Source organism: Halichoeres trimaculatus, unplaced genomic scaffold (genome assembly GCF_033239565.1).
Source record: "Halichoeres trimaculatus isolate MK-OKI-2021-1 unplaced genomic scaffold, fHalTri1.1 fHalTri1_scaffold_9, whole genome shotgun sequence".
NCBI lineage: Eukaryota > Metazoa > Chordata > Actinopteri > Labriformes > Labridae > Halichoeres > Halichoeres trimaculatus.
Genome location: NW_027437188.1, coordinates 18,406,715 through 18,433,707, shown reverse-complemented (window position 1 = coordinate 18,433,707; position 26,993 = coordinate 18,406,715). Strand labels below are relative to the sequence as shown.

The window sequence follows — 26,993 nt, the reverse complement described above, 5'->3', positions numbered from 1 at the left end:
CTAGAGGGTGTAAACTGTGTATGTTTGCGTTCCTCTGTCATAAGATTGCTTTGTGTTTGCTTCATTTGAACATAATAATAATAGTAATATAATAATAATAGTAATATAATAATAATAATAATAATAATAATAATAATAATAATAATAATAATAATAATAATAATAATAATAATGATAATAAATTTTATTTATAGAGCTCTTTTCAAAAACTCAAAGAGGCTATACAAGGTATAGGAGGTATATGGCTGATATGTTGATTTTGTGGTTTGTCATTTGTATGAAGTGTTTGCTGGAGGAAAACTTTTTTAATCCTGAATATTTAGAAACAAGCATGAAGCTTTTTCAGCCTGCAGACCAGACAGACTGCAGCAATTTTTTTCTGGTTAATATTTCATGGTGCAAGGGTCCCTCTGGTACTCTAAGCACAAGAAACATTTGTAGGCTTTTATCTCTTGTTTGAATCTTTAAAACTAGTCACAGTGACTCTGAGGCTGAGATTTGGTTCAGTTTAAACAAAAATATAAAATAAATGATAATAATAATAATAATAAATAATGTGAAAATATGACTTTTTCCGCAACCTTTATATTTTTATTCCTCTTTCTCTTTGAAGACTATTAAATTAAAGGCTGAGGCTCGGTTGGACCTTTTGCGGCAGGTGGGGGTTGCAGTAGACACCTGGCTGAAGAGCGCTATGAACCAGGTTTGTTTCATCACTGAATGTTGAAAAACACATTCACCCATACCACATCTGTATGTGTGTAAGTCTTTCCTTTTGTGTGAATGATGTAAGTGAAAGATGTCAGCACCTTGTTAACCGTTTAAATCTGTGCGCGTTAAAACAGTTTCCTGCATGAATCCTAGTCTGCATCGTGCTGCACCTGCGTGAGATTGCAACATGTGTATAAACCCCTTCACTCTCTCTGTGCATGCTGTAGGTGATGGAGGAGCTGGAGAATGAACGTTGGGCCAGCTACACTTCCCACGATCCCTCACTGTCGGTGAGACACCCTCTCTCACTGTGTGTGTGTGTTGCTACTTTTTTGCCAAGACATCTCAATTACAGGGTATTTATGAATTAATTGGAAGGAATAAGGGGTCATTGTGGACAGAAAAATGTAAGCTTGGGTGAGCTAAAAGATAATTTCATTCATTTTGGTGTTGAGAGAGTTGATGACTTGGCTGGAAAGTGCAAAGCTCACATTCACAAATCAGAAGTAGGATCATAACTTCTCACACAACAGCCTCAGCTGGTTTGTTCTGCATGTAAAGTGGTCTCTCTTCACCCACTTCTAATGAAATCCATCAGACCACTGAATCGTGTCAGTGTTTAAGTTTTATATTCGCTATGTGCTCGTCTATCATCACAGTTCAGCTATTTTAGGGATATCATTTTCAGCTCTTAGTTCCTGGCTCTTACTCATGGTCTTTTCGTTCTTTATGATGCATTTTGAGTGAAAACCACCCAGCTTGATCTTATTTCTCCAAAAGAAAACTTTTAGAAGGATGTAAGTAGAAAATAATTGACCTTAGCCTTACTGCCTAATCATCTCTATCGCCAGTTAAATGTCCCACTTCCCAGCTAGAATACTGATGTAGTTTATAAAACTCAGATTTCATTTCATGACCCTGAACTTAAAATATTCTGAGTGCAGATCAAAAGCCTGAAGACGACTTAATGGTTATTAAATAACGTTTATGATTCGGGAAGAGGCCGACCACAGGGAACATTACACCCCTTTTCTTCATTGCTGGCTGGAACAGACAATCAGTTTCCTTTATAACACAGCACACTAGTTCAGCCATATGAACAGACATCTAGGAGGAAAAAATGTACCTGCTTTTTATTAAGTTATTTCTAAGATATAAATCTCATTCAGCTTTAGGCATCTTTGCCTAGCAAGAAGAGATGGATCAGCAAGAAACAACTACCCAAGTTAAAAACAAAAACAACAACAAAAAAAAAGAACAGCATCCTCACTTGAAATTCAGTCCCACGCAGGACTTTGTGAGGAGACATTTTGTTGTCAACAGGGCTACACCTAGTCAGTCTGCGCCGCCCAATGCACTCGACACTCTTCTTACATGATAATGCAGCTTGCAGCTAACTCTGGAGAGACACCGAGTGTGACAAGAGTGACAGAAAGTCTGCAGACTGAGGAGGGGTACCTTGAGTACCTTGAGGAAGAAATAGAAGCAAAAAAGCAGGGAGAGATAATTGAGGGAGCTGATACAGGAGATGATTTAAAGTAATTAAAGAGTGAGGAGGAGGGAGGGGAGGAGATAGGGGATGGAGAGTGGGAGACAGCTTTGAAAAAATAAGAGGTTGTATGGTATGGGAAACAGGGTGAGGATGGAGTCAGGGTGTTTAAGCTGAGGTAAAACAGGATGCAGAGGTGAAAGAGACAGATTGTGAAAAACTGCAGAAAACAGTGATGTTGTTGAGTTCAAATCCTGCATCTCTGACGCATGATGATTGGCGCTCTGACGCAGTACACTCACAGTCCATGCACCCCAGGGACTCAGCTCATCTTTACCACTGAACAACACGTTGCAGGAGGCAGGATTCAGCGCTGACTCTCTTTAAGTACAGAGCACTTGCAACCCTTGCACTATGATGCAGTAAAATCCTATACACAGGTCTGATGAGACTCAAAACACCCCTGTTTGCCAAATAGGAAACATTTGATACGTATGGTTCAGCATTAGTGTGGATCAGTGGCACTGCAGCTTATAGCCTGCTCTTTTTCTCCATGTTACGCCCAATCTTAAAGTGGAGCTAACAATGTTCTTCAAGTTGACCCATAGAGATACACATAATACACATTAACCATTAAAAAAGGGATTTATAATGAAGGCAAATTAAAGTAGATACTTAACACAAGACTAAATGAACAAACAACAAAAGCAGCCACCCCCAAATCAAACGCCTCTTATTACACAAAGCAGACAACTCTTAGGCCGTGTCCACACGTATTCGAATATCTGGGAAACTGCATGTATTTTTATACGTTTAGGTCTGTTATTCACATGAAATCGCAATTTTACATCACTAAAATAAAATGTTTTTTGAAAATTTGGGCCAAAGTGAAGATTTTGGAAAACTCCAGTTTCAAGGTTTTATGTTTATGCCAGGAAACTGAGATCTTGGTTCTGAAATGTCACAGCTCAATGACAATGGCTCATTCTGATTGGTTGGCATGGGTTTCATGTCTAAAAAACACTGCAAAATTTGTGCTTGGCGTGCTTCGAGCTACACTTCTCTGCAGGTTTGCTTGGAGCATGTGGAAAAAAAGTAATTTTAAAAAAGTATCAGGGTGGAATATTGTTTTTTTTTAAATACTCGGCTAGGTTTGTAAGGGTGAAGGCTCGATGAACCATGTTACCAATTAGTTGCCTTACCAGAAAACAAACAGCAGACACAACACAGAGAAACATGATGCTGTGACACTCCCACACGTATATTTGAGTAGAGGTTTTACAGAAACCCTCTCAAATCACCACCTGTGGGCATTGGGGACTCACTAAAGTGAAAATGTATTAATATTACAAGGGGAACGTACTGAAAAGTCCCGGTTCACAGAAAATGTAACATTAATATTGCTCAAAACAGTGAAATCAAAGACCCCTGTTTAAATTTGATCCAGTTAAAGACCCCACACATTTATATTTTCTTTTAAAAGACCTGCAGTAGGCTACTTATGACAGGGAAATCTTTGATCTTGATTTATGTGTCTTTTCGGAAGTTTTTTTCTTACATTATTCTTGTACCAAACTCATATGGTGATTCAGATGTACTTTTTCTCAAATACTCTTCCATCTGGCTTAGTTATTATTTAGACACCAGACCAGGAGGCATGTTAAGTATTCACACCTTTGAATGCAGTTCACTAGCTTTGGATTTGATTTGGAGTCTACTGGAGCTTTACTAGACTGAAAAATCGAAGAGATGAGGATTAAAATGACGAGGTACAACAAAGGTAAAAAGAAGGATAAAAAAAGATAAAAGTAGCAGGTAGCAGTTTGCTGATTAGCTAGAGGTGAAGAAGTGGCTGATGGGTGGTGAGAGAGTAAAGGATGGATGGATGAATTGTGAATAATTACCTGTTCAACACAATGAGAGCAGGGAGTAGGCACCTCCCTCGGCTCTATCTCCATCCCACTCCACCTTGCAGTTACAACTCTGAAACTCTGTAAGCCAAAAACCCTGGAGTCCACCGGGCAGCCGCTGCCTTCATTACAATATCACTTTCAGAGTTATTACCTCCAGGAGCAATAAAACCGGCCATCGGGCTGCCCAGTCAGTACACACACTCAGACATATACTTTGTGATTTTTTATTGGGTTATTACTGAAATACATGCTGGTCCTTTTACCACCGGGATAAAATGGAATTGGCCTGGAGGCCGTGAAGTGTTCTTTTAAATCAATGATGTAAAGTGTATCAAAGTGATGTGACGCAACAAACCTCAAAAGAGGTTTCAAACTCTTTCAGTTTATTACTATTGCTGTGTCTGTATCACTCCCTGATTACACGGTGTCCCTGCATAGGTGGGACTGCAAAATGGAAACAGTTTTCCTTCATATCAGTGTGTGTAACTTTAATACACTTCATAAAACGTCCCACAGGAGAAAACACTGCAATGCACAGTATGAAAATACCTATCATCGAGCCCTGGGAAACGTTTTATATTTTCCACTTTACAGGTTTTAGACCGATTACCTGCTCAACTAATTCGGCAACTTGTAGATTTCCACCTGATAAAGCCTTAGCTTTAAGCCCAAATGCGTCTCTCATTTGTATTCCACACCAAAGCAACTGAAGTGTTCACTGAGACAAATAAAAAATGGTCCAAAGAAGCTGAATCCAAAGTTATTTTAAAAGGGGAGAAAAGTGAAAAACTGTTGCCTCAACTCTGCTTGTCTGACTGGCGCCGTGTATCTGCAACAATTAAGTCACAGATCAGCAACCCACATTATAAATGTGAAACATCAGTTGACTTATTTAATTACGGTAAATATATACTTCAAGTCAGGGGTCTCCAAACTTTTTCCCGCATGGGCCAAACAACTTTTCCCTTCTCTGATGGGGGGCCAGGGTCAGTTTTAAAAAAAGTGTAACGGTTGCAGAGGTGTCCAAACTTAAAAATTTATTGTTTCCCAGAAAGCCACACATAACCAAACATTAATAACCCTTTCTGTGATCTTGACAGGAAAAAAAAAGAAAATAAATAATAACACTGTTAATGAAATATATAACACTATTTATGAAATAAATAATGACCAAATAATCCTTTCCTGGTTTTTCACAGAAAAAAGACCATGAAATTTTAACTTTCTTGTCGATACCACTGTTTGCAGCTCTCTCTCATTAACTTCACTGTGAAAACCAGAAAGCAAGCAGGCTAAGAAACCAAACTAAGTGATACAACACCTACCAGCACAACACATTTCACTACCAGTATGGTTGTATAACAGGATTTTTTTTTTTAAAGCGATTATGTAGCCAGACAGAAAAAAAATCATAATGCTCCTCTGGTATTGTTCAGGGGGCCGGGCAAAATGTGAAGGCAGGCCGTATCCAGCCCCCGGGCCATAGTTTGGGGACCACTGCTTTAAGTAAATCGCTTATAGACATGAGATTTAAAGATAAACTGCATGTTGATCTCTAACTTATTGTCAGTCTCAGATGTACATTGTATGTATTGCAAGTTAACGTATGATAACATGCTTACAGATAGCAGGCATCAGACTTACTGTATATATACTTCTTTAACACTGATGATCAGAAAAAAAGTTGGAGTTTTAGATGAAATCAAGAAAAATGCAAATATTGACCTGTTCTTGTAAAAGAGAAAAGATTTGAAAGAGTTTAATCATTTTGCAGAATACCGCTTTGGGACCACACCTGTTTTTTTTCACCTTAGAGAAGGCCAACCAACCTGTCTGATATCACCTCATACAAAACACTCTTGTTTTGTTCCACGCTGGTGTCGAGTTTACTGTGTCAACAGAAATCTGATGACTAAACACAATGGCTTAAAACATGCACAGGCACACACACTCACACACACACACACACACACACTCACACTCACAGTATTGTTATGGTCAGCTCAGCTTGCTTGGTGTGATGGATCTTTCTGCCATCTCTTGCTCACATGACCCTCATATAAGCCAGTGAAATTCTAATGGAACAAAAGAGGGAGGGGCTGCTGGGTCAGATGAAACTTTAGTCCTTTACACCTGACTTCAAATAGTGTGGCACCTTCACTGAGCTAGAGAGAGAAATTGAGGCAGCAAGAAAAAGTAAGCACTTTGGATTAGCTAGTGAACAAATCCATGTGAGATTTTTTGGACAAAGAGAAAAGGAATAATTATTTTCTCATTATATGACTGAATGTATTAGAAATTATTCCTCCTTGGACAACTTTTTGTTGTTTTTTCAAACTGAATCATGGAGCGGTTCTTTTTCACTCTGGTGCTTTAGAAGCGAAAGCTACCAAATGTGTTGACTTGACCTGACTGTGTTTGTGTGTTAAAGGGCACAGTGGACTTGGAGCGTGAGGAAGGCGAGGAGTGTGAGGAGAACATGGAGGTATTCGACGACAGCAGCTCCAGTCCTTCGGGAACCCTTCGAAACTACCCGCTTACCTGCAAAGTCCTGTACTCTTACAAGGTATTTTACCAATGTGCAAACACACATTAACACTTCTGCAAAGAAAAACTGCTGCCTCTCATACCGCTGCTATGTCTCACCTCAGGCCTCTCAGCCGGATGAGCTAACTATTGATGAGAAGGAGATGCTGGAGGTCATTGAAGATGGGGACATGGAAGACTGGGTTAAGGTACACAAATGCACTCACATGTCCATTATTTACTTTTTCAGTCACACATTGGTTTGTCAAAATTGCTGTGTGTGTTTGCAGATTTTGGTGTCACTCCACCATAGCAGCTGCACCTAAAAGTGTGTATTCTTGTGTGTTTTCAGGCTCGCAATAAGACCGGTCACGTGGGATATGTCCCAGAGAAATACCTGCAGTTCCCAACCTCCAACAGTCTGCTGAGCATGCTCCAGTCTCTGGCCACACTCGATGCTCGATCACACACCTCGTCTAACTCCACTGAGCCAGAGCTGCACTCCAATTGTGTCAATGGGGACACCACCGGTGAGTATGCAGTAAACCAGGCAAGTGGGAAATTCTTCCCTGAAATGATTAAACTGAGTTTGGGTAAAACAAGCTAGTTCCACATGCACCAAGTAAATGAGTTTTTTCCTTCCTTTACTTAATGAGGTTATTTGTGCCTCTGATTAAAAGATTTTTCTCTTCGCTGCTCCGCTGGAGATCCTCAGTGATTATTTCAGAAAGATGGGTGTTGAAATAAGGTGTTGATTTTCTGCCTTTCTGGATTCAAGTTAAAAGAGAAACAGAAGCAAAGTAGCTATATCAGTTAGAGAACCTGTTGCAAAAGCCTGAACTGTTACATCTTTGCTGAAGTTTCATTCCTCCTTCCTAACCTGACTTCATTCCTCTTTCTTCTTTTCTGTCTAATGATATGTGTCTGCTCAACCCGAACGCTGAGATTAGGCTCACAGGGCACCCAGTTATTATCACAGGTTCTGTCTTCTCTGTATCTCCTTCTCTCCAGCGGCGCACATCATTCTTTTTATGACAATGAGGGCCAGGAAGACAGGCGCAACAGCTCCCAGAGAATAATTATTCCCTCCATGCATCTCTTATTGCTTTCTCTGTCTCTTCCCGCTCTGCAGCCATGTACGTCCGTGCACTCTACGATTATGAGGGCCAGGCGGACGAGGAACTCTCTTTTGCAGAGGGAGCGGTGATTCGCCTGCTGAACCGAGACACTCAGACAGATGACGGCTTCTGGGAGGGGGAGCTCAACGGACGGGTGGGCGTCTTCCCCTCAGTGCTGGTGGAAGATTTCACAGAGAATGGGGAAACCAGCGTAGGAGGGGCGGTTGACATACAGGTACAAAGAGATGGGGGTCACATACTAAGCAATTTCAAGAAACACTTAACGCTGGGGGAAAATCTCAGAAAAGCAGAATTAAACTGGAGTTATAATCCCACTGTTAGTGCATCACTCATGATGAGCAGGAAACTTATCAGTCCTTCCTCTGGGCACAAACACAGAGGATAGAGTCTAGTCTGCTGTGCCACCACCCCCTGAACACCCACCCTTCCTGGCTTTACAGTAGATCTATCAGCAGGGCAGAGTTCACCAACAGGAGATCAGAACTGCTGCATTCCTGCAGGGCTCTGATAAAACCCCGCACAGCAATCACAGTAAGAGGTCTTATCTTTGGCACAGAGTGCTGCCTTATTAGTGGCACAGTAACAGGAAGGATACAGCCTCTCCCTTCCTACATGCCTGTAGACATAACACTCACCACAACAACTCTTAACGTCTTTAAAGGGGAAGTTTGGTTAAAAAGTATGTATCCTCCTGGTTGCTGCCAGCTCTGTGCTTTCTCAGGTCACACCTTGAGCAGATACATTCCCTCTCATCATCTGCTGCACAGAATGACTCAAAATCCCTGAAATGTCACTGGCAACACATTTTGAGCAGTTTTTTCCAAGTAAATTTCTGTGCAAAAAAAAGGCAGAATATTTGATCCACATAAAGTAATGTGCACACTCTTTTTCTGCTAGTACTTTGGCTAATGTGTCACCCAGCTTAAAACAAACCAACCTCATGGAACGTCGGGGTCTCAGTAAGTCTACCTCAGACAACTTGACACAATTGCCAAGTGGATTGCAACAAACTGAAGACCCATTATCTGGGAGGACACCGTTTTTACAAAGGTTTTGCAAGTTGCCTCTGGAGATTCATTGTTCTACTCTATCAAGACGCACAAAGTTTTTGTTGACATTAACTTTTAATGGTGCAAAAATATTGGCTTCTTTCTTGGATTTTAATCTTTTGATAGCACTACCCAAAATAAAATAGATTCTATCATAGACTTTACCAAGCCCAGTGGAAATGTGTGATAGACATGTGATTAACTAGATCACATTTTTTAATCACTTTACAGCACCAGTATATAGGCAACTTATTCAACCAATCTCATTAATAATTTGTGTCATAGCTCTTACCCTGCTTCCTATTGGCCAAAAAATTCATCACTGTTTTTCTGAGTCTCTTCGACAACAGTCACTTTGATGTGTGTTTTGTTTGATTAGCTGTGTGATCTATTTCTCTCTCTCCTTGTTTAGATTTCTCCTTCTCTGAAGTTGCCATCTTCCCTGCCACCTCTTCCACTCTACGACCAACCTCCCATCAGCCCTTTCACCAGCCCAGAGACCTCCACCCCACCTCCTCTCCCACGCTCACCCTCCACCGCACTCAATGGGGAGCACAAGCCACCACAGCCTGCATCATCATCATCATCATCACACAAGGGACCGCCTCCCACCCACAGTAAGACATGTGCGTGTGCACACACACAGAAAGTTGAAGTGTGATTCAGTAAGTGAGAGGAGGTCAGTGTGGCTTTTTACTGTGAGTTTAAAGAAATCTCCCCTTACTCTTTCTCTTTCCTTTCTCTCCCTCTTTCTGTAGCTCAAAGCTCTGGCAGGAGTCCGGTGTCTCCAGGATTTCCTCAGAGTCAGCCTCTGAGATTCACCCCTGAAGGAGGCCCAAGCAAACTGCGACCTGTCAGTATAAAAGTCAAATTAAAACATTGTGTTGTGTGTTTCTCATCTATGCCCTTCTCCTCAGAGGGAAGGATTCACTGAAAATGAATATCTTCTTAAAGTAAAAGAAAATGGGCATCAACTACTGTAAGGCTGCATTTGTGTCACATGACAGATGTGAGCAGGTTAAGTTCTGGATAAGAGATCAGGGAATGTAAAAACACAAGATCTCTTGGAAAATGGTCTGCTAAGTCTTAGAAGATCCTGTTGACGTTAGTGCACGGATCCCGAGACCCCTGATGTGTCGATCCCACCTCATAGTACAGGCCAGAGGTCCCTTAGATTAAATATATTAGTAATAATGTTTCACTGTGTGTAGAGGCCTGTCTTAAAGTGTTGGGATTAAGCCGCAGACAGCCTCAGGCTGATTTAACTCCTCATAATATATTGTTAAAGAAATAATTCCGTCTGTTGTTTTTGAGTCACCTAGAGGTGTAAATAATGCAGTGCAGTAACCATTGTGACTCTAAGTTACAGTCTAAGCAGGGGATAAAACCTCCACTCTGCCTGTGGCTGTTTTGGTGTTTGTTAATTAGACATTTTCACAGCGATGCTCATTAGCATGTAAAAGAGTCTACGTAGGCCTGATATTAATGCATAATGGCTCATTTAGCTGTATTCAAACAACACTGGGGCACAGAGACATTATTTGCTTTGCAGTTTGCATTAAATCTTTTTGATTGCTTGAGACTAAGATATCAACTTTTTTGACTCATTTACAAAGGTTTGGTGGACAAAAATGTCCTATAATCACTTCGTACATCTAGTCTTAAATATTCTATGATTATATGATTTGATAATTCTAAATTTGTTTTTTATTTTATGTATGATTTTAAGATTTACTAATCAAGTTGTCCGATAAACATTGGTTGCTCTAAACTTGGAAAAGAGGGTAACATAATAAGAGTTGGTTATAGTTATTTGATAATGCATTAATAAGTAAATCTGTATATGTAAGACCAGCAATTGCTACATTATTGACTTTTGAAATATCAAAATATCTATGAATTACTTTTTAGCTATATATGATGGTGCACTGACACTGTTCTTGTATTTTGAACAGATGGCTAAACAAAAAAGATAAATCTGTTTTTGATAAATGCATAAACATCTTACATTTTACAGACCAAACAGTTCATCATTAGTAACACCAGTAGTTTGCTTCATGGTAAATGTCATAGAGGTATTGAATTAGACTGTCTGTGACTCATGAGACCCAATCGTGATTTTCATTTAGATATAGTATTCATTTTAAAGAAATCCTCAAATAGGATTTTTTTATTTTACTTTTACATAATAAGATTTATGGTCTTAATGTGTCGCCCTGTTGGTGAAATGTGTACTGCATCACTCTGCTGTCAGTCAGAAAAAGTAGGACATTTCTGTGATTGCCTGAACAATAGTTCTCTTACTTTCTCTTTGTGCCTAAAAACTCTCAATTATTATTTTTTTCAACACTGCAGGTGCGAGCAGCTCCTCCTCCACCCAAACAACACCCCCGCCGACAGCAGGAGAAGAGTGAAAAAACAGAGGAGGTGGAGATCACACTGGTGTGACAGACAGCCAAGCTGGCAGGCGGTGTCAAAGATATAAAAAATGAAAACAGATGACAGACATATGAATCCTACAGGCTGGGGAACTGAACTGCTCTGAACTGAAGTCAGCCAAAAAAAGAGACGTGAAATAATCTGAGCTGAACCTCGTCCCATGCCGCCAGCCTCTCCACATCTTCTCTCATCCTCAAGTTGAGGAAGAGACCAGAGAAAGAACAAAGAGAGTATCCAATTAGATAATCTCCATATTAGCTTCCTAATGAAGTGCAGCAGTAGCTGCCCCCACATCCCTCTCCGCCCTCTCCTGTCCTTCCATTCTTGCCTTAAAAACTTCACCTCATCGGGCAGCAAGCCCGAGCACACTGAAGAGGAGGAAGAATGTTTGCGAGGAGCTGTGTGAAGAAAAGTAATGATGGGTTTGGCAAGTTTTCTTTTACCTTCTCAGGCTTACTTTTGAGCTCTTTTAGTTTTTTACTCTGTTAATCTTATTTTCAACAAGGGGATCACTGAGCTGTGTTTTAGAAATTTCACTATCTCTTAGCATATTAATAAACCCCAGCAGCATTATGGAAACCCACACTGTCTAAATATAGCTACTGAATACGAGATAAGTCAGAAATATGATACGGATTGTTACAATTACAGAGCTGCAAATATTTATTAATTGTCTTATTTGACAAACACTGACCACTGGACACCATGAGAACCTCCCATCTTAGATAGCTTAGTAAAAGCTAACAAGGTTAGCTAGCCAGAATTCAAAACTGAGGTAACTTCAAGGAAAAATACAGCAGATCACACATTCATAACTATTAAGAAGCATTCAAGTTTGTGATGGTGTAAAGACACACCTGTAATCCTTTATATAGCCTTGTTATTAGCTTTAAAGCTAATTTTTCTGAGGTACAACAGGAACAGGAGGAACTAAGGTTTCAAAACAATGCACAACTACAGCTTGAAAATGAAACGGAGCATCTTTGCTGGTGTGGTTTCACGGCAAAAGTAAACTACGGTCTGTGGCAGTTGCTACAGCTAGCAACAAAGTTTACGGCTTTGTACGTTTAGCTAACAGAGTTTTCAGGTAAGCTTACCAGTTTGTGAGTTTACAGTCCATTCAAGTGTGGGACATGGGAAATCCTAAAAGTAACCTAAAGGAAATGAGCAAACTGTCGGTGAAAGTTGATTCTTGTATTTCTGTCTTAACTCGTACCCGTAGCTAAATCCAGAAGTCCGGACTATCATAAGTAAGCTAAATGAGAGTGAAGAAGTGCAAAACTTGCCAAACGTCACGCTTTCAAGTGCAGTTATGGGTAAAGTAAAAGGACAGAGACACTGGGTTGTGTGTGGACGCAGAGCCCGCCCTGGCCTACCCTCGCCATATATAGTCCTTATCATCATGCGTATTAAATGTGTAATAGTACAGTACATTACTGTTGTCATAGGAATGTTATGCACAGCGTTTCATATAGACTAACTGCTGAATGGAAAAACGTCTGATGTGTAGTGGAAGTTTTATCATCCTTTACTGAAAGGGCAGTGTAAATACAGTGTGAAGGAGATGAAAGAGGAGAGGGGATGAGAAGATACGAGAACAAGAGAGAAAACAGGCTGGATCCTCATTTCTGCTCTTTTCTTCTTCAAATGTCCTCCCCTCTTTTTCTCTCTCTCCCTCTTTTCTCTAATGTCTGTTCTGTCCGTTGGCAGTCAGTGTGAATTGGTGGCTATCATATACACACATACAGCTACATTATATTACACATGCATTGATATGAGTCCCTTTCATTCTTTGACCTTCACTGGTTTGTTTGGGAAGAGGCCTGTGGATGCTATTAAAGACGGTGAACTTGCTGGTAGTCACTAAGTGGTGACAAAGAAAAGATTTATTAGAGATAAAACAGATGTGGAGCATATTTGAGGTCTGGAAGTTTTATTAATCACAGAGTGAACTGTTTAGCTTTCATCCCTACAAATCATATCTCCTCTCACACTGCTATTTGCCACTATAACATTTATCCTCAATTACATCACCTCACCTCTTCTCTACTGTATTAAAAGCCAAACACATGAGTTTGTGATACAGAAGATAAACAATTTACAACTTCACATTCTCCAGTTTTATACAAACCTTTGTTATCCTTGTGTCTTACATTTCCACTCAGATTTAAGGTGGTTTTAAAAAAACAAACGAGATTTATGCATCATGCTCAATGGACAGAACAAGCAAATGACATTCAAATATGCTAAGTACAATTCCTTTTGTGTTTTTTTTTTCACTCAAAGTAAACAAATCCCCCCCAAATACCCTTCAAGCCTTTAAAACTCCTTGCCTAAAGGGCAGCGTAGCACTTTTATTTATTTGTACCTCCCCTTGAGAGTAGCACTACCTTAACACAGCGTCAGAATGAGTAGAAAAGACTCTGATGAATCACTGTAGTTCAATACAGAACTCAGGGTTTCTCTTTTCATTCTGTGGTGGATCCTTTTTTTTTTTTTTCGGTGTGACTGATTTCTTTTTTTACTCCTCTTCACTCTTGCAAAGAGATGAAGAGTTAACAGTGGACTGTAATTTGGTGTTCTTAACTTATAAAAACAGCTACTAAAAAAAGGAACCCTGCTAATAGTAGGGGATGTTGTGAATGAAGACTTGGAGAGAAAGCAGTTTGATGTCAAGTTGTTCAAACAGATCTGTGTTTGATGCTTAAGATTTGCCGCACTTCCTCACTAACTTTATTTATTACACTTCAGTTTGATTTCTCTCAGCATTGACTCTGAATGCCTTTCAGAATAAAGTGTTCTTACATTATCATCCCAGACTGCGACATGCAAAAAGGATCTGAGCTGATCAAAACGTTCAATCTGTGTTATTTTTCCAGTACTACCAGTCAACACAGCGTGAGGACTGATAAGTTCAACAAACTGAATAGTATTAGTGTCATATTAAGAAAGGAAACTTAAAGACTGGTCAGAGTTGATACTGTTTGATTTTGCTGGTGTAGGTGAAGATTAAGAGAAAAGATGCTAGAAATTGGAAAACTTTTTCTGCATTATCCACATCTAGCAAAATGAATCATGCTGGAGCTCATGTCAGTTTTAGATTGAAATCTTTGCTCCTCTTTTTTTTTTTTTTCTGCCCGTTGCCTCTTTAAACACGAATACATCTTTAACAGTCTGTTTGGCCAGCTACAGTGTTCACTTATTTTGTTTTGGCCTTTTTTATGTATTATATGATTTCCCCCATTCGGAGCAGCTGCACGGCTGCTGCAGCTAACAGTATGGTTGGAACGACTGGCCTTCTCTCTTTCTCTTCATAGACTGTTGCAATGGTGACAATAATGAAAATAGGTGCAAAAGTCTTTCTGCATATTATTATTGGCTGTACAATAAACAAAGTTTGTATTTATTGTGTACAAATGTTAATTAATAAAAAATATTGAAAAGTTGTTTGCATGACTGTTTGCACTCCATGTCCTGCTCTCCTGTATCTGATTGCATGTCTTTTATAATTGAGGATTTGCATGCTTATTGGACAGAAGCTCATGTCACCAGTGGTGGGTGTGATCATGATAACACGCTCAGTAAACACTGGAGGCTGGAGTTTCCTGAGTGCAGCAGACGGAGGGGAAGGGGCACAACAGCAGAACATGGGTCAGCAGCATTAGCTCTTTATCAAAAGTGCTTTAGGCTGAAGAGAAATGGACTGGACCACCTGCAGCTCATCCTGTATAAAACTCTACCTGTGCTCCAACCCAGAAGGTAGTGTGATGGTTCATTGTGATGCACCAGCCAAACATTTTGAAATTTGATGTATTAAAATCATACATAACCTTTCTTACAGCCTTTTTTTAAACAGATGTTTGTATTTGTGCTCCACAGATAGCGTGTTGGAGCGCAGAGCTCTGAGAGAGAATGTATTCCCCAAACTTCGAGAGCACTGCAGACACACACAGGGTCTGGATCTCAGGGTGAGTGATGACTTTATTCTACACTAACCATTTTAAAAACAAAATAACAACTTCATGTTTGTGTGTTCTTAATAGACTCTTATCCATTTTAACACTGTATATAAAAGCTGGCTGAGGTGAAGGCATGCACAACTCACATGGTACTAAAAACAACACATCTTTGGTCATAGTTGTCAAAAGTACCTGGTTATATGAACAAATGCTGTTCATTTGAAGTCTGTGACTAGTTCAGTGTGAAATTAGATATTTTCTGCTACTTTTGTGTTTTCTTCCTCTTAACTCATCTGCTGCCAAAGTAAGTTCTCCTAATAGTTAACCCATTTAGGCCCATTTTTTTTCAAAGTTGTAAGGCTTATAGCTTTCTCAGTTCAGTCCCCCTGAATCATGTATGTATTCATTTTTTTCCATTTTGTACTTTGTTTTGAGAAAAATAGGATTTTGATAACTGGCAACAATTGTTGCTGGTGGTCACATGGCTTGCCACTAGGTCACCTAATAATCATATAGAAATGATACTAATTATGATACTAATCAAGTTATAAAAAAAATAATAATATAGTCATGATTGATTTTTAAAAAGGTGGTGTGTGTGTGAGTGTGTGGGAGTGGGGGGTGGTAGTTGTGGGCATTGGCTATGATTAGTACTCGTGTGTCAAGAAAATTGCACCTAATAAGAACGTTATGAGCAATGCTGCAGGCAGTTTTTTCCTTTAGTTTTTGACTAGCTGTGTGCCTACCGGCAACTTTTGTCGCCACTCACAGAAATAAGCCCATGAACAGAAAAATGTTTATCCCAGGTACAATTCTTTGGTGGAGGGTTACTCTAAAGATTTGAATGATTAAGTTATTATAAATACGTTTTGGGGAAAATCATAAGAAATTTATGAAAATTGGCTCTTTCCAGGATGATTTGCATCCACCATGTTTTCCACAGGAAGGAGCAGGAAGCAGATGATGTCATGTGACAGGAACCACTTGGAAACTAGTTTTTATAAACCAAAATTTTGTTTAAGTTATCTACTAGCATATAAGTGGGAAAAGTTGCATTAGTAACATTGAGTTTTTTTTATTGTGAGTAGAAAATGACAGTGTTACACTTCAGCGACAATTGTTGATGGTGGGGCGAAACCAAGCTTTCTCCTTCATTTCAACTTCTATCTAAAAGTTATTTCTTGACACTGTTCACATTTTTCTACTTGTTAAAATATTTAATACAATGGAAGCTGCTGGTGCTATCACAGGCTGCTTTCTCTAATCAGCAGACTTCTACTGATCCACAAATGTGATCATAAACTAATCTTTAGTTTATTTGAAATGACAGACTATTTTAGCTCTAAAACAGGCTGATTTGAGCAGCATGTGTTGAGCTGCACAATGTCAGCCGTGGTCAACGATAGGCGTCTCATTCAGTTGCCTCCAGGTAAAACAGTTTGTTAATCAGGTGGGTGTGTTGGTGTGCTTTGTATCTTTAAACACTTTCCCCTCAGGCAGCGTTTGTGAATGTGCTTTCAATTCAACTCAGCTGCTCTAAATTAGATCTGACTGTAAAGAGGATGAGCAGCTGCAACATGACACTCTGAGCAGCCCATCAGTGTGTTTGTTGTGGCCTCAGGGTCATTGTGCCATCACCTCTTTTAGCAATGTTTGATTAAAAGGAAAGCAGAACAGCACATTTCACCAGGCCACCAGCAGACAATTATGCTTTTTCAAAAACCAGTCATCAACCATCACTCCTTTAGGAAGTATTGTTTTTGTTATTCATTAAGTATTGAATGTGTGTGTCTGTCTGAAGGTGATTGACCCCTTTGAGTCCAGTGATCCCAGTCGTTGGCCAGATGAAAAAACAAGACAGGAGCTGATTAAGGAGTGCAGAGAAACCTCAGCAGGACCTTTTCTTCTGGTAAATAAATCACACAAACTTATTAAACCATTAGTTATGAGTGTTGCTGCACCTTACCCAATTTTCCAATATTTGATGATATGTCATTATATCATAGTTAAACTAGTGGTCGGCACTTAAGACTATCAATCACACACACTATTAATTGAAATTCCATCAAACTTAACCTTCTCAAATCTATTCAGTCTTGCTTAAAGAGAAGCTTAAAGACAGTTTTTGGGCAATTTGGCAATGTGTAGTTTCTGGTTCAATCACCAAACTACAACCTAGCTGAGTCAACCAGCAGAGAGTTACACATATGTATAAGTTCACAAGTTTACTCATATGTTCAAGTTAAACTTATATTAAAAATACTTTATACTCAGATTACTTTTCAGTATGCCACACATAATCAGGCAATACACCTAATCGTTTTTAGAATCTAACCATTTCCAAAAAGAAAATAAAAGGTGTCCTCTATCCGTCTTGTATAAATGTAAACATAAATTTAAGTATAATTTTCATTGCTACAATAAAAACTAGCAAAGCACTCAGAGAGCACAGACCTCTGCCAAGCACATTGTGATTGTCACACAACACTTAAGTCCTACTTTAATGTTATACTCCCTTTCAGCTGACTGTCTGCTGAAAATTATGATGACCCAGTAAATAGCTCATATTCTGGATCTTTGTTTCCACAATATTGCCAGGATCTGGTACTTTTACATCTGTTAGAAATTATTGTTACCTTGTCTTGTATTTTTTTGCAAAGCAACCCAACCATTTAACGTGGTAGTGAAAACATCCCTGTCTCAAAATGAAAACGAATCCTTTAAAAAAATCCTGGATCCAGACTTCTTCCTTATCCCATTTTGAACATTTCCTGAAAATTTCATCAAGATCCGCTCATTATTTTTTTGAGTTATGTTGTTCACAGGCAGACAAACAAACAGACAAACAAACAAACAGACAAACAAACAAACTAGCTAACTAACAAACAGAGAGACGGACAAACTCTCCCCAAAACATAACCTCCTTGGCGGAGGTAAATATTTAACATTCTGCTATTCCCTCTGTGTCCACTTGGTGGTGCTTCAGGGTCTAATAGGACACCAGTATGGCACAGCCAGTCTGCCCAGCCAGGTGGAGGTGTCAGAGTTCCATTTGCTGCTACAGGAGGGCCAGCAGGCAGGTGTCAGCACCCAGGAGCTGGAGAGGGTGTACCAGAGGGATGAGAACAGCATCCCCCCTTCATACTGCCTGAGACCTGCACACACCTGCTGCCCTCAGGTGATCACTCTGGAGCTCAGGAAACACTTTGACGTATTCATTTACTTTCCTCATAAATAACAGGAGATTCTTCTTAAACAGATAGGAAGTAAGTGTGAGAGTAAGTGATAATTAGTTCCCTTTCTGAGACAAACCATCTGATTAGTGTCAATGGGTAAGAGGTTTTCGAGGCCTCTTTATTTTTCTTACAAAATGATTAAAGGAATTTAGCAGTATGTTTTTATGTTGTTTACACAATGTAATCCTGTGTTTATCATGCTTTAAAAACTATCTCTCTGTTCTCTCTGCATTAGTCCTGTGTATGCCACTATACCAGTACTCAGGAAATTTCAGCTTTGAAAGTGATGTTTATTTTTTTTAGAGACATAAAACAGCCCTCTTTAACTCAGCAGGCAGAGCTTCAAGAGCAAGAAGAGACTGAGACGAAGGCAAAAGAAGAACTAAAAAAGGTGATTCAGACCACTGTGAGTCTGTGTGTGGAAAACAGTCTCATGACCCCAGAGAAAGCCCGAAGCTACTACAGATCAGGTGAAAAACACACTCCTATCTGTTTGTCTCTCTGTCTGTCGCTCTGTGTTAGTAATTAAAACTAAGTGTCACATAGTCATAGTCGTTTTATTAAATGTCCCTTGAAGGGCAATTTGGTTCACAGCAACAACACAAGATGTACATGATAAACACATACAAAATGGTACAAAAATAAAGTGCATGACGGGCAATAATAAAATGGCTTTTCTGCTCCTCAACAGCGCTGGATTCAGATCTGAGATTTGCTCTGGAGAACCGTCCTGATGGTGACATCATCAGACGCTGTCTGGTTTACATCCACAGGGTCATCAATGCAAAAGGTCAGAGGCTGACGAGGTCAAAAAATGCACTGCAGTTGGAGGTGAGTGGCAATTGTCTTTTCCTCATGAGCATGTTTGTTTTTGTTGGTTTTAATTTCAAACATTTAAACGTCTGCACACTGTCAGAACAAGAAAGCATGAAACATGGTTCTGAAATGTAGAAGTCTTAAAGTCCTTGATCTTGGAGGCAAAGGCCTGTCCAGAAGATTGTCTGGGGAGAGCTTAAACATCACATAAGACACTCAAAATCAAATACTGTGATTGGGTATTTAACTTTTTAGAAGCAGACTGTTTAAACTATGTTACAGGCTGCCATATTTTTATTTTTATTTTTTTTGTATTTTTGTATTTTTGTGAAGCATATAACATTTTTTCTGTACTTCTTTTGTGACTTTGTCTTAAGAATTTAGCAAAGGCCTATTTTTTAAGTTACTTTTGAAGTTAAAAACACAAACAGTAAGATAACTCCTTTTACATAATCAAATATTCAATGTTGAAGTAGATTTGATTATTGAGACATTAAGGTAAATGATAGCGTGTTGTATGAGTAAGTCTGCGCCGCAATTTTATACATGTTTTTTCAATGTTCAATATAGAGGCACTTACTCATCTAAACAAATAGTTTATTTTCTTTTTACATAGCGGGCATGTTCAACTTACTTAAAACCTAAATTATTCATTATGTTATATTATACCTGAAACATTTAGTCGAAGCACAAATTACATCAAAATTTTAACTCAGGTACAACAAAACCTTTAACTTTTTTTTTAAGAAGTAGAAATGAAATAATCTCTTAACCTTTATTTCACTTTGATGATCATTCCTGACACATGAGGTTTATGTTGACACTCACAAAGACTCAGTTCAATCTCACACCTGTTTGTTACTCCTACATAATATCTGTTAATCTAATCTTTTATGAGTAAAGGTTGCTTTTTTGTCAAAAGAATCATCTGAAATGTATCAAGGAGCTACAGACGCTATGTTAAAAAAAAACTCTTCTATTTATTTTTTTGCATTCAGGCTCCTACACTGGAGCTTGGACCAGCCCCCTCTGATCAACAGTTACTATCAGAGCTTTGTGACAGCTTCCTCCCAGATCTCATCAGCTCCTCTCAGCTTCTAGTTTACACCACCGCCACGGAGTGCGATCGACGGCATGGTTACACTACGGCCAGGAGGCGGGGCTATGCTGAGTGTCTGTGCCAGCAGGTGAACGCTGACCTCTTGGGGTTGATTGACAGGGTGAAGGTTTTAGAAACTAGTGAAGACTTTCTGCAGAGGGATGTTTGGGCCAGAGAGCAGGCTGAGCAGGACGAGCTGTGTGACATCATGTCACGTTCTTATGACATCACCCGACAGGAGGAAGAGAAGGTCAGGATGGAGGTGTTTTCTCAGTCACATATATATTCTCTGATCTCTTTCTCCCTGTAATTACACTCTCACATGAGTTTCCTAATGATCTGTTGCAGGTCAGAGTCTATGTGAAGGAGAGCAAACCACAACGCCCACTAGTGGTGACAGGAGGACCATGCACAGGGAAGACAGTTCTGCTGGCACACTGTGCTCAAAATGTGAGTGGATAAACCTTTAACTGATGTTAACCCCCCATTTATATACTGACACATGATAGATACAGAAAAGCTTTTGTGAGAAATGTTCTGGATGTCATAACAATGGTGTCCCTTTGGACAACACAGGAAGGCTTTTCTCTCCTGATCTTGTCCAGTACATCTGTGAGCATCATTTTCCATCAACACATTTTATCCTTTTAACTGACATATGCTTTCAATGTTGTACAGCAAAAGAAAAAAAAACACTTTGTGATGATGTCTTAATGATATAATAGGTGTTTAAATGATAAAAGGAAGAGAAATAAAAATTAACAGTTAGCAAGAAAAGACATTATTTTTATTTCATTCCAAATCTTGATTCAAAATAACAAAACAAAACAAAATAAGTGTCTTTGAAATTGTTTGAAACATTGGTTCAAATTATGTTCTTAAAGTAAACTACCTATTATTCAGTGGTTCTGGCCTCTATTAAAATAAGGATAATTTCTCGTCCCCAGGTAAAATTTTTGGAATATGTGATGAAAGATGAAGGTGTCTGGATAAGTACTCCTGGGTTCTGGGAAAGTCTAATTAGTCAAGAAGTTCAGCTGTTTAATTTTTCTAACAGGACTTGAAACCAAGAAGTTAAAGTTACACAGTTGTTGCAGCTTTTTACCTTAAATTGAATAGCTTTAAAAGATAGGAGAGTCTCCCACATTTGGTCTTAACACCATAAATACAAATGTTCTCTTTTCTTCCTCCTCCTCAGATGAAGTCCTGGCTACCAGACAGTGATCCTGTGGTGATTACCTATTTTTGCAACCTGTCAACCAGCCCCTCCCCAAAGCACCTGTTATCAAGCTTGTGTTACCAGATTGCAGCTAAGTATAAAAGCAGAACTTCTTTGGAGCCAAACAGTGACCCCAAGGATTCAAAGTGGGACCAAAACACTGACTTCATGAGCCCTCATCAAGAATCCACCACAGAAGAACAGGCCTGTGACCAGGACCTTAGGACACCAGCATGCTTAGATCTTTATGACACCATTACACCTGATGTTTGCCTGTCTGAACTTAAAGGACGCTTCTTATCCCTCGTCTCCCTCATGCCTTCAACCGAACAGCCACTAATTCTTATCCTTGTTGGTCTGGATCGCGTTGAAAACAACTTTGTACTTGAAATCATTAAAAGCCTCCCCATGCCAGCTCCTCCAAGCATCAAATTAATCTTCTCCTTCAGCAGAACACAAATCCTGCAGGGGCCAAGCCAACAAAGAAGTCCATCTTCATGTACTTCAGAGCATAGTGAGGAGGAGTCAGGATATGAGTGTTTGAAGCTGGGACCAGTGGACAGGAAAGAGTGTTCGAAGATGTTGGCATCGCTGCTGAGAAGCTCAGGGAGGAGGGTGACATCAGGGCAGCAAGTGTTGGTGAACCAGGCGCTGACGTCTTGTTGTCTGATGCTTTACACTCGACTACTGAAAGCACACACCGCTCTCTGGCACTCGGGTACGAGCAAAACAAAAACAGAGGAAAGGCACCAAGGGTTTTCTGAAGGATGGGCTGGGGTGTGCTGTGTTTTTGTTTTAGTCAAAACTAGGAATGCAGCTCAAAATGATAAAATGTTCCTCTAACTGAGGTTTTTGGGGAGTGAAAATTGTTCAAAGTTCCTGTAGTGCTGAGTTAATAAAAATAGGGGGAAGGTTCCTTTAGGTCATGGAACTGTGGAAAAGTTCCTGTGGCCATTAAGTGTCTTAACTTAAAAAATACATTTACACAACACAAATAGTTACATAACACACACATTAGCTTCATAACCAAGTGTTAATTCTTGAGCAGAAAAATTACAAAATCCTAAAGAAGTAATCTGTAATCAGAAGTGAAGTTATAAATTCAGGTTAAGGAAAAACTATAAGTCAGAAAAGTGAAAAATTGGGATTTTGTATTACTAAGTATATTAAGTATTCCCACTAAGACTAAACAAAAAAAAGTTTTTCTTTTGCAGATTTGTTTCAGAAAGGTTCTTGATAATAAAACCGGTGAGCAAATTTAGGATGAAATTAATAGATAAGAAATGTTTGCACATATTTCAATCCATTATTTCTCCAGGTCTTTTTGGGTCAAAAACAGAACAACACAAAACTCATCCCTTAGGTTTTTTACATTTACACTTCACTTCTCTCCCTCTTTTCTCCTTTCATGATTAGATTCAGACGTCACTGAGTCGTCTCTCCCTGACAGCGTCCATTCCTCCATCTCTGCCCTGCTGGATCATCTTGAGGAGAAGCACGGCCTCTCCATCGTGGCCCGTGCCCTCTCCTACCTCACCCTCTCCAGGACTGGACTCACAGAGGCTGAGCTTGCTGATCTGCTGTGCAGTGATGACGCTGTGCAGTCTGTGTATTTTCAGCAACAATCAAGTCTTTCCTCTGGTCCAGCTCTGCAGATTGATGTGGAGAGACTTCTGTTGGATTTGAAGGAGTTTCTTTTAAGACGGACTGTTGGGGGGTCAAAGGTTTTATTCTGGGTGAGCAGACATTTCAAGCTGGTAGCTGCTAGGAAGTACCTTTGGTCTCCTGAGCTGAAAAGAGAGCTTCATTCAGTGATGGTGGATTATTTTAGTGGGCAGTGGTCTTATGGGAATTCCAACCAAGTTCCTTTCAAGCAGAAAACTGACACCATCAAAAAAGGATCATCTCTGGACAACAGCCAACCGTTCATCTTCACTTCTGGTCAGGTGAACTTGAGGAAAGTCTTAGAACTGCCGCATCACTTGCAGGAAAGCAACAAATGGGAGGAGTTAGAGAGTGGACTGCTTTTGTCTTTAGGGTTTCATCAGGCTATGATACAAGCAGGGCTTCTGAGAGACCTGGTCGCCATGTTGGAAAGTGAGCAAGCATCCTTCTGTTTTTTAAAAGAAAGAGCAATCCTAGCAAGTGTTTTAAAGTTGTGTGCGTGTTTTCTGCAGAGCTCACCCTTGCAGCTGCCCACTCTGATGGAGTCGAGCCTTGTTCCTTATCTTGAGGAATTTCCTGCTCTTAAACGTTATGTCACAGAGATCAGAGAGGGCAGGAAGGAAAGAGGATGTGGACTAGGAGTTCTTCTTTCCCCTGCTCCTACCTCGGTTCCCTCTGTTCAGGGTTTGAAGCATGACGCCGAAACCGAAGGTGTCTCTGTTACAGGAGCAGCGGGGGCAGAGTGTGGGGTTGTAGTTGAAGTCGCAGATGATGGCACAGCTTGGGTTTGGAAAGGCTCTGGGTGTGAGGTGGTCAAACTATCACTGCGGTCTGAGCAGGAGGATGTCAGTTTTGCAGGAGTGAAGAGTAGTGGCCAGTTTGTGCTTCTTCCCACGTCATGCAACAAGCTTTTTTTGTGGGCTGTTACAGGCCCTCAAGTCTTTCTACAAGTCAAGGACCCTTTGACGACAGAGTCAGGTCAACGAAAAACACAGAAACTCAAGGGGTTTGTTGCAACTCAGAAGAAGTTGTTGATGTGGTGGGAAGAGGAGACTTTTGTGAGTGTGTTTGATGTTTCCAGTGACACCTCAACACATCTCCAGTGTCAGGGCTGTGTGACCTGTTTGGTTTGCTCCTCTGATGGCGTTTACGTTTACTGTGGGCAGGAGGAAGGCAAAGTGTCCATATTTGACACGGAGCACAGTCATCTGCTTGGTACATGTTCAAACTCACACAACAACACGGTTGTGTCCATTATCCTCTGTGAGAATAAGATGGAGCTGGCATGTGTTGACAGGACGGGAAACGTCACTTTGTGGGGAATGGTTACCAAATCTGAACCACCTCGGCTCATAAAAGAGATCCTTACTGAAGGGGAATCTGATAACATCCTCAATACAGATTACTCTGACAGACACAACACTTTGTTAGTGTGCCACTCTCACCAGGTCACACTATGGGACACATGTGACTGGGAGCTGTGGGACCAGTTTCTGGCTCCACAGGGGAGAGCCTTCACCCAGGCTTTGCTCTCCCAGGACAGCCACCTCTTCCTGGCTCTGTTAGAGGACTGTCCTCTTGTCTTGGTGTGGAGGGTGAGCACAGGGGACTGTGTTCTCTCTTTAGAAACAAACAAGCAGCCCCACTCCCTCCTCAGGACGGCCTCAGATGTCCTCTGTGTTGCTGAAGATTGCTGCCTCACTGCGTGGGACTCTGCGATGATAGAAGCTGCAGGTACGCTCCCAAAAATGAGTTTTGCAGTCAAAAAAGTTGCAGCTGAAGGAACAAGGGAGTGTTTCTACACCACTGATGGATCAGAAGTGGTGTGGAGATGGAAGTTCAAAACAAAACTTCCGCATGCCTACTTCATCCATGATGGTCCTGTGCAAAAACTGTGCCTTTCTCCTGATGATACCCACCTTGTGACGCTCTCAGGGGGCGAAATCTACATTTGGCAGACAGAAACCGGTCAGAACATCCTGCGTATCAGAGGCAGCAGAGCGACTGACATCCTGATCACACCAAACAGTCTTCTTGGTGTGAGTATTTCTGATAGGTATTTGTCCCGAGTTTGGAAGCTGTCACATGGGAGCATTGTGTGCAGTATAAACCTGTACTTATCTGAAGCACAGGTGTCACCTGAAAACACTTTCCTCATTGGCCTTCGCCATGGAGACTTGTTAGCAGCCAGTTTGTGGACTGGCTCGATCAGCAAGCGTTTCTCCTGCGTGATGAGCTCAGAGCACGTTGTTGCCTTCTCAACACTTTCACAACACCCAGACTTTGTCTTAGTGATTGTCGCCTCAGGAGCACTATACACTTGGAAAGTGGCAGAGGAGACGGTGTGCAGCCACTTTCAGCTGCCTCATACATTACAATGTCAGCCACAAGACTTCCAAATGTCCTTTGATGGGAGCTACGCCCTGCTCTCCACTGAAAATGAAGCTTTAAACCTTTTGGACCTATCTCAGGTCAGGCTGTGCTCCATCAAGGCTGAAGGTCCAGTCATCAAGGCCTGTTTGGATGAAACTGGTAGCTATGTTGCTTACATTTCCTGTCCCAGAAGCCTTGACGAAAGCTGTGTCTGCTCTTTGCATGTGAAGCCCGTCCTCACAGTTGTACGCCTTGCAGATGGGGAAAGAATAGGAAGTGTGTTTCTGCATAAGAGTCCCTCCTTTTTGGCTGTGTGTAAGCAACAGTTTGCTTTTGTGGGCTTTGAGGATGGGTCTGTTGGTGTTTACTCTATTTTTGATGTCATGATAGATGGGGAGGAGCCATTTGGATGCAGAGAAAATGTAAAAGGTCCAGTGAAGCAGTGTCCCTTTGACAGAGCACCATTCAGCTGGTTACCTTTAGATGCCCCAAACATAAAATGGCCTTAGGATAGTTATAGGTGTCAGTGGGAAAATGTCATTAAAACATGTTATATCTGTTTTTTCTGCATCAATAAAAATACTACGCTTTTTTTTATTCACTCTGTCTGTGGGAATTATTATTTGTCTCTCAGAAATTAGAAGCCCAGACTGAACTGCCCTTTCGGTTTCAATATCAACACCTTTCACCTCATTGCACACTGCAGCCAGCACTTACAGGAGTGTCAGGTCTGTGAAAACAAAACCTATCCTATCTGTTCAGCCTGCTACGAAGTAAGTTTGCATTTGGGATAGAAATATCAGTAAATAATATATACGGTCTGTTTAACACTTTGACAAATCCATGCTCTTTTTATTAAACAAAGAAAACATTTTGTATGACCATGATCATTCGTGATTTAAGAAACTTAATTATTACTAAAACGTGTAACATGCAGTTTCTTGAACTTAAAACAACAAAATGTACTGAAAAGTCAAAACTCTTATTTCTTTATCTTTGCTATTTTCATGCAGACTTCCATGTACTGTAATAAGCTTGTAATTTAGACTGCTTTATTCTGCATTTTATTGGAGATGAATTTTGCCATTGATGGATGAAGTATTTCCAAAACTTAGCGAAACTTAACCAGCTTTTTTCCTTTTCTTTTTTTGAGATTAAAAAATATGCTGAGTATTTTAAAACCACAAAAAAAAAAGATAAATTGATCCACCTGCAGAGTAGGTCAGTGACCACTTAATATAGCGATAGTGAAATCTCCCATTGTCCACGAAGGCAACATTAACTGTGATAAAGCGTTGATGGGAGGACCTGTAGCCGGTAGAAGTATTATCTCCCAGGGCCCCTGAATGCAGCATTGGTC

General features: G+C 40.3%; 2 protein-coding genes across 4 annotated transcripts in view; both read left to right on the top strand.

Annotated features, from left to right (window-relative positions):
• The window catches only part of fchsd2 (FCH and double SH3 domains 2), a 73,612-nt gene extending 58,961 nt beyond the window's left edge, over window positions 1-14,651 (top strand). For 2 of the 3 annotated variants that reach the window (XM_074679943.1, XM_074679941.1), the window contains 9 exons: window positions 614-703; window positions 939-1,001; window positions 6,545-6,679; window positions 6,765-6,848; window positions 6,992-7,169; window positions 7,772-7,992; window positions 9,240-9,453; window positions 9,586-9,680; window positions 11,183-14,651. In XM_074679943.1, coding sequence (XP_074536044.1) covers window positions 614-703; window positions 939-1,001; window positions 6,545-6,679; window positions 6,765-6,848; window positions 6,992-7,169; window positions 7,772-7,992; window positions 9,240-9,453; window positions 9,586-9,680; window positions 11,183-11,275 — 1,173 coding nt within the window. In that variant the 3' untranslated portion in view covers window positions 11,276-14,651. The remainder of the gene's footprint in view (window positions 1-613; window positions 704-938; window positions 1,002-6,544; window positions 6,680-6,764; window positions 6,849-6,991; window positions 7,170-7,771; window positions 7,993-9,239; window positions 9,454-9,585; window positions 9,681-11,182) is intronic. The other variant, XM_074679942.1, reaches the window with a different exon arrangement.
• Window positions 14,652-14,964: 313 nt separating this feature from the next.
• On the top strand, window positions 14,965-26,142 carry LOC141797851 (NACHT and WD repeat domain-containing protein 2). Its single transcript, XM_074679535.1, has 10 exons — window positions 14,965-15,025; window positions 15,146-15,234; window positions 17,027-17,134; window positions 18,212-18,403; window positions 18,793-18,931; window positions 19,153-19,292; window positions 20,276-20,626; window positions 20,725-20,826; window positions 21,575-22,313; window positions 23,012-26,142. The coding sequence occupies exons 1-10, from the start codon at window positions 14,965-14,967 to the stop codon at window positions 26,140-26,142; spliced, it is 5,052 nt and encodes a 1,683-aa protein (XP_074535636.1).
• Window positions 26,143-26,993: the final 851 nt, after the last annotated feature.

Coding starts and splice junctions, on each gene's coding strand:
- LOC141797851 (XM_074679535.1), top strand. CDS start 14,965: ATGGACTGGACCACCTGCAGCTCATCCTGTATAAAACTCTACCTGTGC. Junction 15,235..17,026: donor CACAGGGTCTGGATCTCAGG/GTGAGTGATGAC, acceptor GTCTGTCTGAAG/GTGATTGACCCCTTTGAGTC. Junction 20,827..21,574: donor TGGCACACTGTGCTCAAAAT/GTGAGTGGATAA, acceptor CCTCCTCCTCAG/ATGAAGTCCTGGCTACCAGA.